Source organism: Acipenser ruthenus, chromosome 7 (genome assembly GCF_902713425.1).
Source record: "Acipenser ruthenus chromosome 7, fAciRut3.2 maternal haplotype, whole genome shotgun sequence".
Taxonomy (NCBI): domain Eukaryota; kingdom Metazoa; phylum Chordata; class Actinopteri; order Acipenseriformes; family Acipenseridae; genus Acipenser; species Acipenser ruthenus.
In genome coordinates this window covers 19,920,831-19,940,431 of record NC_081195.1, presented here as the reverse complement: position 1 = coordinate 19,940,431, position 19,601 = coordinate 19,920,831, and the positions used below count along the sequence as shown (strand labels likewise).

The 19,601-nt window shown below is 38.9% G+C and overlaps 1 protein-coding gene and 1 long non-coding RNA gene across 2 annotated transcripts in view; one reads left to right on the top strand and one right to left on the bottom strand.

The window, feature by feature from the left end:
• The window catches only part of hells (helicase, lymphoid specific), a 17,893-nt gene extending 11,990 nt beyond the window's left edge, over nucleotides 1-5,903 (top strand). Inside the window, exons 21-23 of the mRNA XM_034027259.3 lie at nucleotides 798-894; nucleotides 4,297-4,373; nucleotides 4,623-5,903. Coding sequence (XP_033883150.1) covers nucleotides 798-894; nucleotides 4,297-4,373; nucleotides 4,623-4,714 — 266 coding nt within the window. The 3' untranslated portion in view covers nucleotides 4,715-5,903. The remainder of the gene's footprint in view (nucleotides 1-797; nucleotides 895-4,296; nucleotides 4,374-4,622) is intronic.
• On the bottom strand, nucleotides 5,335-10,628 carry LOC131737454 (uncharacterized). The gene is made up of 2 exons (XR_009329064.1): nucleotides 10,327-10,628; nucleotides 5,335-9,161 (listed from the first exon to the last, which is right to left on the bottom strand). It is a non-coding gene; the product is annotated as an uncharacterized LOC131737454 (long non-coding RNA).
• Nucleotides 10,629-19,601: the final 8,973 nt, after the last annotated feature.

Here is a 19,601-nt window from a genome sequence, read left to right as displayed (position 1 = left end):
AATTAAGCTGTATAAAATAAATGGGTAAACTAAACCATAGTTCTAAAAGATAGAATGCAAAGCCCCAATTATCATATGAGTACAAAAGAAAGTCAGCTCTCTTTACCGAATCTTCTCTGTCCTTTTAAACTACCCGGCACTAAGCAAAGACCAAATCACTGCAAACTTAAGGAAAGCCGGAAAGGACCTGCGCAAAACGCGTTTGAAAAAGGATAGAGAAACAGCACTGAAATTCAGCAAGGCAAAAAACACAGAACAAAGCCAAATGGATTTCTTTTGTGTGTGTGTGTGTGTGTGTGTGTGTGTGTGTGTGTGTGTGTGTGTGTGTGTGTGTGTGTGTGTGTGTGTGTGTGTATATATATATATATATATATATATATATATATATATGTGTATATATGTGTATATATATGTGTATGTATGTGTATATATATATATATATATATATATATATATATATATGTATATATATATATAAAAAAAAATAAACGTTAATACACCAATGAAGGAATTATTTTTACAGAGTTTTATTTTTTTTTATTAGAACAGGATCGAATATATTAAGAACATACGAATATAGCCTGGCCAGGCATACTACACTCAATTAAGAGTAGTAGACAGCAAGCTTATTATGCTGCATGCTACAACGTTAAGTTTTAAAGGAAAATATAAAAGTATATAACAAGTCACCAACAGTGGTTCAAACAACATTTCATTGTTAGTTGTTTATTGTGGCAAGTTAACTGTTTAAACTTTTGTGTTGTGTGGCTTACTTAATACATGTTGTTTTTCTCCAGATAAGTTCAAAGGTGGCAAGTCAGGACTGAAGGAGTCTACAGGCTGCTTAGACCTCCAGGAGCTCAAGGAGCTGCTGAAATCCAGGGACCATGAGAGGTAATATTGGGTGCCATGTGTCCTTGCAGATGGAAGCAACCCTTTAGCAATGCGATTTGAATTAAGGTTGTAAATGTACACAGTTGACTGGATTAAAGAGTAAGTAGTGGGGTTGCGAAAAATAAAGCGTTATACGTCCCCACGTGTTGCTACAACTGTTTAAATAACGAACCTGTAATTTCTTTACATTTAACATCCAGACAACTTTTTACACTTATAACTAGGGCTTCTGTTTTTTTCGGGTTTTATTGTATTTTTCGGTGCTTATTTTTAGCTATTTGAGTTATGTAAATTTGTTTTTTTCGGGGCTTTTGTTTTTGATATACTGTATGAAATGAAATGTTTTTGGTTACTTTTTTTGTGTGCGTCAAAATATGTATAGTAACTGGACAGTACTTGTACACTTAAGTTGTACCTTCTTTCCTTTGCTGTCTTCCACAACAAAATCCCTATGGTCACTGGCACATTCTTCTGGGGTTTTTGTGTGTAGGAATTTTTGTACATTTAGTCAATTCTGTTTTAAATCCTCCATATCTTAACTGTAATACAGCTTTAAATCCCACTAATAAGCCTCCATCCTGATTGTAATCTCGTTTAAAATCTTGCAAGCAGAGTCTCCAATAGAAATGTAGGAATGTGCTGTCACTCAGTAGTTGGGGCGGTTGTAAAGTATTCAGAACGAATCAATGGTAGATACAAGTCTTTGCCCAGCAGCCCTGGGAAATGTATTTATTATTATTTTTGTAGTAGGTTTCATTTTATTTAATGGAAAAGGGTAAAGTCAACGTGAATAGATTAACCAAGTCTAGTGGTGAATAGTGAAACTAGCTTGTTCATGTGACCCTATCGGGTTGCAAGTTTCAATGTAAGGGTGTAATCACATTTGCTGACCTTGCTAAAAAGTCATGCTTTATTAGTACAACATTGAGGAAATTGGAGCCCATGGTTTCCATTAGACAAGAGTAGATGTTAAAACTTCATGCTGATTTGAACTCGGCTCTCGCCAAGATAAGCACCAACTAAGACGTAGCTTTACAGTAAACCAATGTGATCCATAGGTGTCTCTATCCATTTGCGCTTCCTTCCATATGATGATGTAGATATCCTTCTGTCAGGTGTTAATGGCTGAAGCGTAATGCTGGCTCCAGGGATCAGCTTATTTTTGCCTCCCTAGTGCATCAGCACACACAACGGCTGCGATGCTGGCTCCGGGGATCAACCACAGTGCTGTCTCCCCAGCACATCGGCATGACAACCGTCTGGATTGAGATAAGTAGGGTACATCTCTGGGGTCTTCAAGTGGGCACCTTCCATCCTCAGTGTTTCGTCAACTAGCCCACGACACCTCAAGAGGGCTTGACGGTGATTCTGGCGTCCCAGAATCGACCCCCTCCGTCCCCCACTCAACTCAGCCCAGCTTACTTACCTGTACATCAGCGTTTCTTTCTTTCTATTGTGCTTGAGATCCCCAGCCAGAATCTTTCTGTCTCAACCACAGCCAGTTGCTGCTCCTCTCTGCTGCTTCAGATAAGTTCTTCACTGTGCGATGCAACTCTTGGCCACTGAATCCGACGTCTCTGAGAAACCGGGTTGTAGAGTGTGCCACAAATCCTCGACAACCCACCTCCACTGGGTAAACCCAGACACTCCACATCTACAGCATCCTTCCATGGCACTGTTAACTCTACCAGGTGAACAAGGCGTGCTGATCCAGACCACAAGACAATATCTGGTCGTAGGTTAGTGGTGGCAAACTCAGGTGGAAAAATAAGCCGTTGACCAACATCTGCCAACATTTTCCAGTCTCTAGCAGCTTCCAGTTGTCCTGGGCGAGGATTGGTTTTAACACCTTTTCTTGGTGGTTGCTGTCCTGGACGGAGGAATGTTGTCTTTTGTGTGTAATGTTTTGATGGAACAGATGGAACAACTTATTGGTCATGTTACGCTTGTCTTCCAATGCTAAGGCCAAACATCGCAGCACCTGGTCATGGTGCCAAGTAAACTGTCCTTGGCTAAGAGCCACCTTGCATCCTGTCAAAATGTGCCTTAATGTTGCAGGTGATGAACACAAAGGACGTGAGGGATCCTCTCCTACCCAGAGGTTTAGGTTCTGTGGTGATGGGAGAACATCATATGTTGACCTGATGAGGAAACTGATCCTGCTCTCTTCCATTGACCATAGGTCTTGCCAGCCAATCTTGCGTTGTTCCACACTCTCCCATCTCATCCATTCTCCCTGCTTGGCCTGGGAAATGGCCTTTATACACCTCATCCTCTCCTCGTGCTTTTGCACCTCGTTGACTACCATCTTCCTCCTTTGAGCTGGGGCTGCCTTTTGCCATATAGGAGAAGTTGAACTGAGACCAAGACCATCTTTTCCATGCTGAACTTGCCCCATGATATCACCAATTCGAAGGGCAGCCTTTGCATCCTCCACAGCTTTCTTTGCCACCCACTTTCTTCCAGTTTTCAGCACAGGTGTGCCTCCCTTACGCATTTGTTGCGTGACTTTGTCGCGTAGCTTCACTTTCTGTTCAATATGAATTTTATATTCATACACATGTCATGTATAGGGCTTCTGAGTTTCGGTGTTTTATTTTATTTTTCGGTGCTTATTTTTAGTTATTTCCGATGTAAATCCTTTTTTTTTTTTCAGGGCTTTTGCTTTTTATATAATGTATGAAATGTAGTGTTTTTTCTGTCAAAATATGTATAGTAGTAACTCGACAGTACTTGCACACTTAAGCTGCACCTTCTTTCATTTGCTGTCTTCCACAACGAAATCCCTATGGCCACGGGCACATTCTTCTGTTTTTTTTGTGTGTAGGGTTTTTTTTTTTTCATTTTCGTATTTTAACTGTAATGCAGCTTTAAATCCTGCAAACAAGCCTCAATTCCTAATTTTGTAATCTGGTTTTAAATCTCCCAGTAGAAATGTAGGAATGTGTTGTCACTCAGTTGGGGTGGGTTTAAAGTATTCAGAATGAATCAATGATATTTAAGTCAGGAAGGCGGGACATAGCCCAGCTGCACTGTGGGAGGTTTTTTTTTGTAGTAGGTTTTATTTTTTAATTGAAAAGAGGTGGTCAACGTGAATTGATTAACCATTTCCACAGTTTTTTTCCGGTGTTTTATTGGCTATACACAGATTTCATTTTTTTTTTGTATCGAGTGTTACCGTTTTTTATCGGATAAAACTGAAAATCAGCCCTAGTCATGTATTAACCCACAAACACTACCATGTAATGCCCCAATGTGAATAGGACGTTTTACCAATCTGTTGGACATTAATTTGTACATTTGCCTAGCTATTGGTTAAATATATGCGTTTTAGTTTTTGTTTCCATGTTTTTTATACATCTTTTAAACACGCACCCCTAATGCTAACTTTTTTTCCTGCAGAGAGGTGAAAGGAACAGGAAAAAATGTCATCAGTGATAAGGAGCTGGAAACACTGCTGGATCGCAGTGACCTGCTTGGTAAGGAAGGCATTTGCGGTTACAAGCTTCTAAAGAGGTTTTTTTGTTGTAGCTAAATGTAAAATAGTCCAGGAACGAGTGACATGAGCAATTTGAAGTACATGTGTGTGTCACCCTAAGATGTCTTGAATACAGTGTTCTGTATTGCAGCATATAACTTAATGTACATTTATGTATTTCTTAGCCTGATGTTTGAAATGCAATCTATTTTTATAATCAAAATTCTTTCTGGTGTCTTGGTTATTATAGATCAAATGAAGAATATGAAGAAGGAACAAGAGGATAGGCTCTTTAAAGTGATTGAAAACACCAATGAGTCTGCTGATATTCATCTCGCATAAGAACTAGCTCTGCCTGTGTGTTGGGAAAACATACTGCATTTTTATTACTGTAACGGTTAGTATTGGACCCAGTAAATCCTGGTTCTAAAGGGACTAAAGACTATGGAAAACCCAAGATGTTTGTGTGTTTTCAGTATACCTGATTGGCCTGTTGACCACAAGGTCTTGTACAGCTATGGGCAAAAGTTTTGCATCACCTAGAATTAAGATTGAGACAAAGGAGTATAGTTTAGATATTTTATTTAACATCATGTAATCAAAGACACTACAAAATGATCCCACAAGTCTACCAGAAGTCATAATAGTAGGACATTATTTTTTTTTATGTTAGATTTTGAAATGTCACATTTTTTGTTAACCTGTATGGGGGGGAAAAACTACAAAGCGGTATGCAATTCAATATGTTAACGTAACATTTTTCGGCAGTTTTCATTCGACTTTATGATGCAAAACTTGTCCATTCTATAGGGTTACAAAACCTTTGGCCATAGCTGTAGGTAAATCTAAAAATCTGAGTATCTGTCATCTGTTGTTGTTGGCTGGTCAGTTGCACTGGGGTGGTTCCAAGCTAAGGGGCTTTCACTTGCCTCCATTTAACTGTCCTTTTTTTTTGTTTCTTAAAATTGCTTGCTTCAATGCTTTGTACCCAAATGTAAAATACTTGCGTATCACACTATTGACGTCCATAACATTCCAATAAGAGTACGTTTGTCACTTTTTTTTAATGTGACCTTATTTTTCCATTGCTAAGTGTCATTGTGGAAAACAGTCTATGAGAATTGTGTTATTCCAATGATTTCTCCATGCTGATTCATTGAGACTGGCAAGTGAAGTATTCTGAATACAAGCTGGCCATGTGCTCAAAGGGAGTCAATTCAGTCTGTCATCCATCACCAGCCAACAAAACTTCTCTTTCCTTAAATCTAGGATCTTACTGTATTGGTAAAACAAGTCTTTTTGTTGGAATGAGCATTAAAATGCACCACATAATTAGTTGTTACCCTGCCTGCTCCTCGCCTATCACTTTTAAACAAACAATTTTTTTTTCCCCAAACTATTTCAACTTCCTATGGAAGTCTTCTTGTATGTTTTGAAGAATATAAACCTTTAAGCACAAATGTTTGATTGAAAATCTTTTTTATACATGTCTTTTGTTGAAATTAGTTGTTACAATAAATATATCTAGAAATTTGCTTCTGTTTTATTCACAGTTAGACTAACTTTAGGTTGCAAGTCTTCAATCTAAAATACTAGATAAGATAGCGAGCGCACTTGCGTGATTTATGCACATACTTCATGCAGCTTTTATAACACACAGACTTCACAACTGTGTATTTCTGGCGGAATGAGGCAGAATCATGACTTTGAAACTGGTTATGAAGCCGCACGCACAGTTGAGATGGATTTACAGCAGGAGGTGGTACATTGTAAAAAGCAGACAACGTTGGACAATTTCTTATTTTAAAATGGTGTTCTTTAGAATTGGCTGCAAGTACAACACATTTTTTATGTTTGCTTTACATTTTAAGGGCAAATGTAGTACTATTTAAGCCTACTCCTTTTTTATTTTGTTTTACACACGCATGAAGTAAACAGTTCTATGTTTGGGTATTTCGTGCTTCTCATGTTAATTTTAACACTAACATTTAAAACACGTATTTCAGTTCCATGTTTGTACAAGTACACTATCGTTCTATATAAAGACACTTAAACGGGGGCTTTTCACTTATTGGCAACTTTTGGATAATGACAACTTTTTGCTGAGAACAGAGGTTGTTAATAAGCGACATCCATATACATATAAATAGACACGTTAGTTATGTGTGCAAAAGTATGTATGTTCAATGAAAGTGTCATGCATATCAACTACATTTTTTCACATTAAAAATGTGTTTTTTGTTTTTTTTAAATTTTAAGTTTGCAATATAAACCCTGTGTGGTCCAATGCAGTTTGTAGTACAGACGCACTAACTTTCACGCCACACAGTTTGTACTTACATTTTACAACATTTGCAAGCAGTACAGCAGTAAAGTTACAGTTTTTAACAAGTAACAAGACACGATTTTGTAAATAATGATTATGTGTTATTCCGATTTGTATTTAAAGAGTTCATCTGATTTTGCAAACTATCATAAGCTTGATCTGTACATTTAGTATATTGTAAGGTTTTCATGTTTAGGAAGTAGTACTCAGGGAGCCGGTGTTGAATTCTCAAAATCTTTGTTTTATTTGAAACTACAGAGAATTCCTGTCGGGCCGGAATTCACGGCCAAAACAATGAACATACATTTTAGCCTTGGCACTTTCACTGCATGTTCTCTGCGGTCGCAGCTCACACGCTCACTCACTCGCACCGACAGTTTCTCATTCAAGTTCAGCACTGGACCTTCTCCAGTCCCCAGGCTCATGCACACCCTTATTATATAACCTTTTGTCATTTCCCGCTGCTGTAAGGCTCATCAGCCAGTTGCATCCATGCTCAGCAACCCCTGAAAACAACACACATTCTCCCCACTCATTCACTCGCTCTCCCTTCCCATGCTAAGTAATGGCGTGACCCGTTCCCCTTACAATACATGTAACATATAAAAGACAGACGAGACAAACTGAACAGACAGCAAGTCCTGCAATAAAGCAATTGTCCGGGTCGTTACAATACATTTTTAAATTTGAAAGTAAAAGTGAATGATGATTTGAAAAATCTCCAAAATGTAACAAAGTCCAGAGAATTATCAGCTGGCTGACTTCATCTTTCGAAATACTGTTTGTTTGTTGAACTAATCGTGTAGCACTGAAAGAAACATAACACACTTGCAAACTGAAGGTTATAGTTGCAAATCCCATGCATGTCAGACCTGTTTTTATATTTATATATAAAAAAAAAATTGCAGGTAAATGTTCAATTTTAAAACAAAAATAAATAATTTAATATAAATGATATAGATGTCACAATAAGTGTGTCCCCTAGTATATTTCCATGTTAACAAAACAAGTTGTCATTAAACCTGTAATATACATATGCGTGGATAAAAGTGCCTGGGGTCTGCAAAAAAATACATTGGAAGAAAAAGTAGGAGGACATCGTGCCCGTGGCAGCTGTTCTTAAATGATGGGTCGTGAACACATTTCTGGCGGGTCGTAGCGTGGGAAAATATAAATAAAGCTTTAAACAGGTTTTCCAACAAAAGCATCACAGCAGTCTATTGACCGTGCTGCTCGCTTATGCTGTGCTTGTACATACTCAACATATTTATTTTTTTCCTGAAGGGCCTCTGCAATATGATCAACCAATTGGATATCTGCATTTTCTCTGTGGTAGCCCAATCATAAGCTAGCTGGGTGGGACATAAACTGTGTCTGTTTCAGTTGCAGGTACTGACAGTAAGTTTAACCAATAGGAGAGTCAAATATTTGCCAAGTTTTACACAGCTATCCAATCATAAGCAAGCAGAGGCCATTCACGGTATTCTGCATGAAAATTGAAGGCGAGTGAGTAGCCAATGGAAAAGTGAAAAATCTGAGCTGTCCAATCATTCATGAGTAGAGGCAGGGTGTTAATATGCCAGGTAAGCACTGAATTTCACCGAATGTTATTGAGAAAAATAATACATTTCAGTATTTAGAATTTAATTCTCTCTATATATTTTTCTCTCTGTCCACTTTCTCTGAATAATTGTACTGGAGATAAGCGACCTTTAAAACGGAGAAGTGTTGACAAATTTGCCAAATTGAAACAAAGCGAGACGCTATCTATCCTCTTATTTTAGTTTATTCATGGTTATCTGTGTAAACATGCTATTTAAAAATATTTGCATTGCATATTTTATATAAATTATTTAAAGAATAAGCGTAGCACGCCTGAGACTTGGCCTTCTCAGAGTGAGCCAAGAATAATTGTATTTTCATTTTATATCTGGTACTACTTTCGGTTAAAGAAGGTTCTCAGTTTCTATGCCTTTCTCACAGGAAATCTGTTACACTTCCTGGATCATTTCACCTCAGCAGCAACTGGTTTTGATTTAATGACAGGAAAAAATCCATTGAAGGGTTATCACCCTTCAGGTGAAATGAACAAGGTAGTGCAACTCTACCTAAAAGCAAGTCTTGCAAACAGATTTATTTATTCGCGTTTTAAATAAAAAAAATAACTGGTTACTATAATTGTTTCTTTCAAAACTTGACATTTGAAACCTACATAACAAATGGGCATTCACAAGATGGGTGGAATTATTTTAATACAATAACTTTTTTTGAGAAGGTGTTGGAAGTCTTTCTGAGGAAGCCAGCACTGCAAATAGAGTTGTGCTCCAGATACAAAGCCAGATGAAGCTGTTGAATGTTTGTTAAGCATCAACAGAGGAGCTGATGAATAACACTTACAGGGCAGGCATTCATCTGAGCTTTCCTCCTCAGGGAATTGAAGACCAGTACTTGAAATTGGAGGTCCTGGAGAAGAAAGAAAGCATTTTGTTTTGAGCAAAAACAACATTGTGTTTTATTTCTGTTGAATGGAGGGATGGGTAGTGTAGCAGGTTTTATCTAATAAAAGCGTGACTTTGAACAAGAGGAATACAGCAATCTAAACACAGGCAAGAAAATAATGCAATGTTTGATACGTGTTACCTTATGTTTGAGCCTTTGTTGATTTAACATACCTCCATCCAGTTTGAACTAACAAGCTCTGCGTTGAACAGTGCATTTCATTTTATTTATTTTTTCGAAATGATTCCAATTATGACTTTAGTGACAGGATTATTGAATATATAGTCAGAGTTTAAATCCCAAATCAGTGTAAATAGCCAAATCCAGAATGGAGTACTGAGCTGTACTGTAAATCCCAGATAGCGGGTCTGGTTAGCGCATGTTCTATGACAACGAGGCATAAGAGCACTGCATACATCAGGACAGGTTACCAGGGCGGTGGTTGGATTACAGAGGGGTTGTAAAACGTAATTTGATAATCAAGATTTTCTTAAAAGGGTCAAAACTACATATGGAGCATCAGTTTTTAATGTCCTGAAACACATTTTTAGGTCTAAGTAAATATTCCCTTCATCACAGAATGAGCTTGAGCTTGAGCTTGCTGTCCCAATAGAGTGTGGATCGGATCATCTGAAAGTAAAGAATAATTCACTCATCGACTGGCATACAGAATTTACACACTGTGGGCCTAATTTGTTACTGTTTGAGTAACGGGCTAAAGTCACAGAGCAGCATACGCTAGACTTTGGTAATTATTCCTATAAAAACTTACTGCAGTATTCTACAGTATATACTGTAGTAAAGTGCTCATTATACCAGCGTTATACGATTTACAGCAGCATGTGACTGGTAATTTTTAAAAAGGTAAAGTTGTGAATATCAAAGTCAAGAACATTATTCATTCAGACCCTAAGCTCTTGAAAGGGCCTATTCACATTATTTTGATGATCAAATCGCCAAAAATTATTCCTTAGTGGAATTCATAATAGGCTCTATTTATAAAACACTAGCAATCAGAAATGTACGATGAAAAGTACAAAACTGTAAAATAAAAATAAAAAAACAGTCAAGTGTGGGCATGGGTCGCGAGTGAAGAGAAAGTTATTTTGTCAGTGTCTTCATGTCTTACTAAAAGTTGTTCCCCGGTATCCAGCCTTTTGCCTCCATTCTGCAATACTCCAAACCTATTCAAGTGATACAATCTGCAAAGAAAACGTAAGTGTTATTTTGTTCTATTTTACGTCACAAAATTACCCACAATCTCATTGTTGTATAATGATATTATTTTTCTTTTTTCAGCAGAGTGAGTAAGGACACATGTTTAGTGTTCATAAAAATGACAACAGCATGAATAGTTTAGCATCTAAAACACAAGGGACATAAAAAAATTGCATTCTACCCTAAAGCATTACAGCTATGAAAATAGGCTGAAAGAACTGAATCTATTTAGCCTAGAACAAAAAAGAATTAGGAGGACATGACTAAAGTAGAATAGTTGACATAGTTAACCCTAACCAATACTTTAAGCACAGCACAGAAACCATGACCAGAGGACATGGATGGAAATGAAGTGGAGATAGACTCAGGACAGAGGGAAGGAGACAATTCTTCACACAGAGTGATGAGGGTATTTTACTAACCATCTGATTGTAAAATATAATTAACTTGTGTCTGTTCACAATAGTTTTAGTTTAGTTAATAAAATGTGTACAACACAATTAAAATATTTTGCTTATGGTTCTCATTACATTCTAGAACTTATTTTTAAAATATTTGAGTTCAGAATGATTCATATCGATATGCTTTCTAATAAAGACCATTAAATCATGCATGTTAAATGTGAAACTAAAGTTAAGAGATTGAGGCTGATTTGACTATGAGTCTCACCTGTGTGAGCTTCACTGCTGACAATTGGGTTGTGATGGGCTAGGTGAGTTAATTGCTGCTCCTAACAAGATGTAATGACTAATTAACATGAATGATGAATGAATTATTTAATTTTGTACATTCTATGTATTCTACCTGAGGCCTGGAATGCCCTCTACTAAGGACTCCCCCTTTGAAACTAAAACACATGCCTCTGCTTAAGGGTTTCCAAACTACATCAAACCAGTTCTTTCTTATACTTAGAATATTAAAACTAAGCATGGCATGTTATTAAACTATCAATTAAATTAGCATTATGTAATCAAAATGTTGTTTAAACCTACAGTATTTGACGGCATGGACAGTTTATCACAAATACATAAATAAATATAACATATCTGTGGTTTTGTTTTATTTTTATTGCACCAAACAGAAGAGTTTTTTTAAGTAAACCAAAATTAGTTACTCACTTCAATATGTAAGCTAATGGAGAGTGCACATGTAACTCACTACTGTAATCTGATTACATTTTAAAGTAACTTGTAACTGTAATGGTTCCTTTCTCAGACAGGTAACTAAATGTGGTAACGGATTACATTTTATGTGAAATAATAACATAGTAACTTTCAGTTACAAAAAAGGACTACAGCTAATGCTTAACATAGAAATTGTCAGTGTATGTCAAACCTTACATGTCACATGAACGTGCTTTTCATATCATCTTTCTAAAGGAGGGAACGCGTGAGTGCGATAGCTGGATCTCCAAAGAATATTTCAAGCTACTCCATGACCAAACGAAAAGAAATATCTCTAAAATGTAAACTGTGCAGGAGAAATAACTATTTTGTAACTAACTAGTTAAAAAGAAATTCAAAGTAATAAGTTGCTCTTAACTAGTTACAATTTTGTTCAAGTAACTTGTAACTGTAACAAACTGTAAAAAAAGTAACTTCCTCAACACTAATGATGCGTGCAAAATAATAATAATAAAAACATTTAAGCTTTCTTATTGCAAATATCAGTTTCCGATGCTGAACTGAAACAATCTGAGGCATCTAAGCTAAACTAATGTTTAGATTTGTCCTTCTAGATATAGTGTGATATTTTGTAAATGTAAACACTAAACAGCCACACATCTAAAAGATTGTTGACGTTGATGTAATAACTTGTAAAGTCAGTACAGTACTTACCGGGCTGGAGTACCCAATCTTCACTAAATGCACTCAACACAACTGTGCAGCCAGCTCTTTGAGCAACACCATTGTTCAGTCTGTTTAAACCACCATCCCCATGGTAACTTGAGTGCAATTATCAAAAAAGCCCCAAGGGCCATGATGGCTTTTCAACAATAAAACAAGCCTATTGGTTGTTCAACAGCTGAAATACTTTCCAAGCTGTCCACGAAAGCGTGCCTGTGCCAATGCAAGACTAAATTCAATGATATCTCTCAAGATACTAGAAAAGTTTAAGCTTTTTGGAAAACTAGTGCTTCATAAAACAGTTTAAACTTTTACAGCCTTAATAATGTATATGTTATGTGTTACACTCAGAACTCAAATATTGAAACACTGTTTCTGTGACAAGCATGAAAGCATTTTGAAACCGACAAAAATGATCTGGATACAAAATATTAGAATAATAAAAAACATTTTTTTGGTTCAATGATACCCTCCTCCACTGCAGGCATTCCTGCTACAGAATATTGTTTTGGGTGCTGTTTGATACAAGGGGGTATCCTCTCCACTCCAAGTCAGAGTGACTACCCACCAGTAGGCTTATTAGCTGTTCTTAAGCGGGTGAAAGTCAGCTTGTATGTTACACAGCACTTTAAACTATATACTGCATTTACTAACATGTAGTTAAATACGAATAATTAAACAGTTTCAATCATTTTTAAGTGACAACATCTCATACAAGCCATACAAAGACATTTCAGATGGGTGTGTCACTTTACTATAGTTTATATAATTGTCTAGCAGGAATGCCCACTGTGTAGAAACAAATTGCAAGGAAAGTTTCTAACAGAACATTGTAGGACTGAGTTGAGTAATAGGGGGCTTTATCAATAAAGCAATACTTTATCTGCCATTACACCATGGACTGGAAAATAAATCCTGGTGTCCCAACAGCTTCAATGGAAAGAGCTCCAGGCCTCTTTATACTGGGGCCTTTTTAGGAGTTTCAGACTGTACTGAGCTCTCCAGCAGGTTTTTAACTGGTCCATAGACAGCCAACTGACAGGGAAACACATCCTGCAATCCAGTTTCAAGACAAAAGGCTGGATTCATAAAAATTTTTATAGACCCTTATTTGTACTCTTCATAAAATATATTGCCAGGATTTATAGTGTATGCTGCCAAACAGCATTCTTTTTTTTATCAGTTATGCTCTTAGCATAATGGCACTTTATATGTTCGTAGAGCAAAAACTCGACTGGGTACTCTTTCATTCAGACCCAGGGCAGTCATTTGGAATTACTGTTTTTATTGTGATACCTATATGCTACTGCAACTGACCAATGCACCTTCCAATAAAAAGCAAACCAGAAAAGTACTGAGGGAAAAGCATACAGTGCATGTGAAACACCTACAACCTGAAAATACCCTTCCTAGACAAAATAACCATTGTAGCGTACATTCACTAAGGCTGCCATCTTTAAATGTGTGAACTCCTTTGTTTAGTTCACTGGTAATAAATGTTTAGAAAATTCCATAAACTATAAACTAACATTAAGCAGCTGACATGTCTGTATCAGTTATCCCTGATTTATGTTGGTGAGTAAGTCATTTTGATGGGGTGTCCAACTATGGTTCACTCCAACAGTACAAAAGGACACATAGCAGTTTTATTTGCAATGTTGAATTTTATATTGTGGTCTACTGAAAGTCTAACAAGCATGTCAGTTAGTTTCATCTCCTAACACAGCTGAAAATGCAAATTAGGACTATCAGTTACATTAAAAAGTCAAACATGATCTACAGTACATGCACAGACAGATGAACAGATGCCTTAATATGAGCCCAGATTCTAAAGCTCTCAATTGCTTGTGCTAAAGTGTGTCCAGACCAAGTTTCATCACAATTGAAAAAGATTCTCTTGATCAACTTAAAAACATATGCATATCAAATAGAGAGACAAACAGGGCACCTGCATATTCCCTCACAATCTGAAACTTGTAATGAAAGAAGTTCTTTAAAGTTTAATCAGAATTTCACAAGGGGTTATATATATATATATATATATATATATATATATATATATATATATATATATATATAAATATATATATATATATAATGTGTGTGACATGCAGGCAGTTATATGACAGACAGCTGACCTCCATACACTCCCAGATTATTATACACTCAATAACTGCCAAATAGTGTATTTAGCAAGTTCCATCATAGTTGGACAAGCAGATCTCAATATATACGTAAAAATAAAAATGTGACAAACGGTCAGATGGACAGTAAAAAAAACTGTGATAAAGAAGGTCCTTATTATTATTATTTGTTTATTTAGCAGACGCCTTTATCCAAGGCAACTTACAGAGACTAGGGTGTGTGAACTATGCATCAGCTGCAGAGTCACTTACAATTACGTCTCACCCGAAAGACGGAGCACAAGGAGGTTAAGTGACTTGCTCAGGGTCACACAATGAGTCAGTGGCTGAGGTGGGATTTAAACTGGGGACCTCCTGGTTACAAGACCTTTTCTTTAACCACTGGACCACACAGCCTCCTAGCAAGTTAGCAAGTTTGGTCAAAATTGGATCTACACGCCCTTCCAGACAAGCTGCTAAATCATCCAGGTGGTGTTTTTGTGATGGGCGCAGGGCAAACGATCACATTCTAAATAAATAGCAAGTTCTTGTTAGGTGTTGTTTTCAAATAGACTTCACTTTCAAGTTATAAAGTTTATCTTATGTACATAAAGGTTTGGGGAATATGAGTCAAATAACACTCCTGTTAATGTCCTGTTGTATTAATGCTTCTGTGTTTAATACTTATTAAATAACAACGGACTGTTCTGTTATTACTCAATAATGGAATGACAAATATGTACAGTATATACTTGCTCTAAACACTGGTCTTTAATTAGCAGCAGTCTTTTCAGCGTTTCTTACTGGCTGTAGAATTAGATTTTCTACTGGTTCATGGGGCGTGAGCTAGGGGGTGTAAGGATAGGGCAGAAGAAACAGAAAGGAGCAGTTAATAGGATAGAAAGTGGTCGCTGACTGAGGGCGACGATGCCGACATATCTCAGGGGCGAAGGACCCAGCGACGGAAAACGCATACGAGGGTTATGAATCGGGGCGCCGCCCCTCGAGAGAAAGTCGGTCCCGGAAGGCCGGGACACGAGAGGAGATGAGAGAGAGAGGTACCCAGCATCTGAGACTTCTGGAAAGGGGCGCTCGTTAACCCCCGATTGGCCGAGACTTCACGCTGCCTGGGACCTGAAATAAGGACAAAGCATAGAGGTTAGTATGGGACTCGAGCACGAGTGGCCACGTCCCGAAAGAGAGGCAGAATAGAACAGAGCCTCAAGTGAGGTAAGATAAGCGCAGGAGCTGCGACAAGACACAGTATGGCCGGGGGTCCTCTCTGACTCACATGGTGAGAACCCCCCTGAAGGTAAGGGAGGCAGATGCCTAGCCCTGAGGTCGGGGAAGTGAGACTCACTTGCCCCCCAAAGGATGGACCCCTGGCACCTCACAAAATCTCCCACACCGTGAGACAAACAAAAGACAGCACATGCCAACGCATAACATAAACAAAAGACCAGAAGGACAAACGGGACAAACAGAGGGATGATTAGTAATTTGTTAGTAGGATGTGACTGTATACCTGCCGCTCAGTGGAGAGGAAAAAACCCCTTGAGGCTGATTAGGGGAAAACCTCTGGTGGCCCCGGCGGACAGGAAGCCCGCACTCCGGGCATACTAGCAATTTTAAAAATAAGCAGCAACTATATGAGAGGAGGATGAATGAATGAAAGAATCCACTGCAGAAGAGGGCCAGCTAGTAGTCAAGGAGGGAGCCTGCTCTGGAGGCTGGAGAGGTGGGTTGAGAACCAGTGACGAGTGATTATAGGAGCACTTCAATAATAGTGACTAGATCTGAAGAGGGAGCAGAGATCTGCTGTAGTGAGGACCAATTAACAGTAGAGGACAGGATCTGCTGAACAGTGCAGAGATCTGAGGAAGTAAGAATGAAGTGCTGTCAATAATGAGCAATGGCCTGCTGTAGAGAGCAGAGATCTGCTGAAGCAGTGATTTGTAATAGTGAATGGTGGACTGCCATCGGTAGAGTGTGGTGGTCTGCTACAGAGCTGCTGTGGATATTGGTCTTTGAATGTTAAGGTGATTTAGATGAAGCCAGAGATGGGGCAGAGATGAAGAATGCATAGATCTGAGGCCGCTGTAGAACCTGAGAGGATGAAGAATGCGTTGCTCTGAGGCTGTTGCAAAATCTACTGATTTGGTCGGGAGCAGTCTGAGTGTATTGTCTATTGCAGGATAGGAGGGCATTTGACTGAAATGTTGATAGTTGTAGGACATGGTTTCCATATCTGACTGGCAGCTCACGTTGATGAAATGATAACTTTGAAGGTTGAATAAAGTGCCTTGGTGAAATTTGTCGGTTTGGAGGAGAGGAGCCAGATGAGGAAGCACGAATCCGGGAACAGGAAGAGGTCGCTGGAATGGAAGCCTGAAGCAGGGAAGCTGGAAGTTAATATGACGGTAGATTCGGAGCAGCTCAGAAAGCCGATAAGTGCGTGACTTCATGACCATGTCCTCAAAGGGGCGGGGCGGGTAGAGTTGAAATTGAAGAATGTCAGTTGATATAGGTAGACAAAAGGTCTAGGCAGGAGGGGAACTCCCGAGAATCCATCAGACTGAGAACAAACTGCAAGAATGGATAGAAAAGCTGTAGTGTTCAAGCTTCGCTGCCATCTAGAGGTTATGATTGGAATTAAACCATTGACTTGAGTGAAGCAGGGTAGAATATATGAGGTTATTATGATTAAAATCCTTGTCTATGTAGAACAACATTTGCTTATTCCTTTAGATTTGAATAATAAATATTCTAGACATGTTTTAGGACAGTTAGTCATGTATATAAATAAGTTAACGCAGTGTTTAGATGTCGTGATTCGGCGCGTTGAATTCGTCTCCACCAGTTGTGAAAGCGCAGCAACAGGAAGCCAGAAGATTGCAGCACTGAGGCACAGAGCACGCAGAGCCTGATGAAGCTGCCTGGTAACCATGGCAACTTACCACTCCCCGCAGTCATTCAATGAGGGTGTTGCCGTGGTAACTATGGTCTGTGAGGCACCGGTGGAAAAGTTGCAGTACAGCAGTGTCGTTGGAGCATGTTGTGACCAGTCAAATCACGAGCCGAATGGGCTGAATACGTCTTTAAAAGGTTGAACGTAGCTGAAGGACGTCCAGAGCAGGATCTTCTGATGGAACGGTAATTGTGCTGGCTCTGTGGGATCGGGGGTGCTGGCTCTGTGGGAGCGGGGAGGGGCGCCTGATTGCAGGAGGGAGTAAAGAGAGATTCCGCAGACAAAGTCTCATGGTGGATTTAAATAGAGCTAAAGTAAGGCAATCACTGACAACGGGAATGTCGATGTCTTGTCGAAGGAGCTTGAAAGTTTAGCGGAGGACCAGTCTTTCTGATAAAGTTGCAGACAAGTTAAGTAATGAAGCTGCGCTTTGGACAGCGCTGTTGCTGAGATGGAGACTGGATGGAGCAGGAAAGACTAACGTTGGAGCTCTTGAAGCTGAAAAGAGAAGCTGAATGAAAAGAAAGATCACCTGAGCAGGTAGGAAAATGACTGATAATATCTTGGTGGCAATATGCAGAGAAATGACCTGCAATGAGCGAGGCAACGAAGTTTAGATATTAGCAGTGGAGCACGAAACAACGGCGTCTAAGCATTTGCTACAAAACGAAACCCTAAACAGCAGAAGGTGCAAGTGATCAGGGCTTAAATAAAAAATAGATACTAATTAACAGGAAATTAGAAGCCCCCAGCTCCACGCCCCCTGAATCACGCCAGCTAACATTTCCAGGACAATAAAATAGGACAATGCAATATGTATATTTACTTGCAACTGTAATATTTATTAAATAAGCCATCCTTCTGCTCTCCTAGTGCACAGACTGCTGCTTTTATATTAAACATTAAAGTCAAAGCACCTTACACCACTCACTAGAACTTTTATTTGTGAAGTGAACAAGTCAAATCAACGTTTTGGTGCCATGCACCTTCATCAGGATTTAGAAAATGTAGAAGTCAGTCCTAGCAGAACATGTGTGAGTTACACAGCCTGTACAGCCATGTTCATAAAAAGAAATGTCATAACAGGAGTGGAATTACCTTGATTGAGCCTGTCGGTCTGATCTTTTTTCTGTTCTTCTATTGATTACGCTCCTCAGTTCCTCTTCAAGGTAAATGCATTTGCCAACCTCACTCATACCAAATACAATCAATTGATTTTCTCTTGAAATGCATGTTTCTAATCAATTGCATGTGGGAATTCTGATACATTTTCTATTAACCTCAAGCAGATGTAGATTATGCAGCATTTTATTTTACAAAATATGTGACATTTGTTACACACTGTGTTCTGTTTTGGTCTCTATAGTATAAAAGGATATTGTGGCTTTGGAGAAAGTTCAGAGAAGAGCACCTAGACTATGCCGAGGGAACTGAACCCATTAAGAAAAGACAATAGAAAAGTGTTTTATAGATGCTACTGGGGGTCAACAAAGTGCCTGATCACTATTTTAAAGCAGCAGAGATGCTAGAACCTAACGACACATTTAAAAGTGGATTGAGGACAGAGGGTAGAAGGCTCTTTCTTTTTTACACAGGAGTGGTTGAGGTATGGAATGGATTACCAAGCCACGTTGCTTTGGCTGATTCACATTGGATCCATCTGGTTCTAGGAACAATTAGCTGTTATTTTTCCTCCCCTCATTGCAGCAATTCCCCACACAGCAGCAGAACCAAAGGTTCAGTGGGCGTCATCCTCCGATCCCACGGCCAAGCTAGTTTCCTCTTTCACACCCAGGAACCCGAGAGCAGCTGTCGGTAAGCTACCGGCCTCTGGAGGACAAAGGCCAGCCCTGCAGGTGTCCACCTGAGCTCACTCAGCGCTGGCCAGCAGAGTCCGCTGTAGCGCGATGAGGAGAAACGGCCCCTGCTGGTTTTGCTTCTGAAACCTGCAGGAGCACCAAAGCCAATGCAACACTCCCTCCAGAATCCCCAGCGAAGAACAATGAACAATGACAGCCGGGACCTGAACCTGCGCTCGCCCTGCACACCATGCAGCTGTGGTTTCACCAGGTGAGCCACTCGGGGACCGTTGTGATAGGTCAGGTTTAACTGGTTTGTGAATCCACATGGTCTTGTAAAAATCTGCTCAGTGTTAGTATAACCGTTCATGAAAGTGTAGTAATTAGCTACTTAGCATATGAGTAATAATTTTTGGTTACTGTATACGCCTACAACACCGAATGATTTT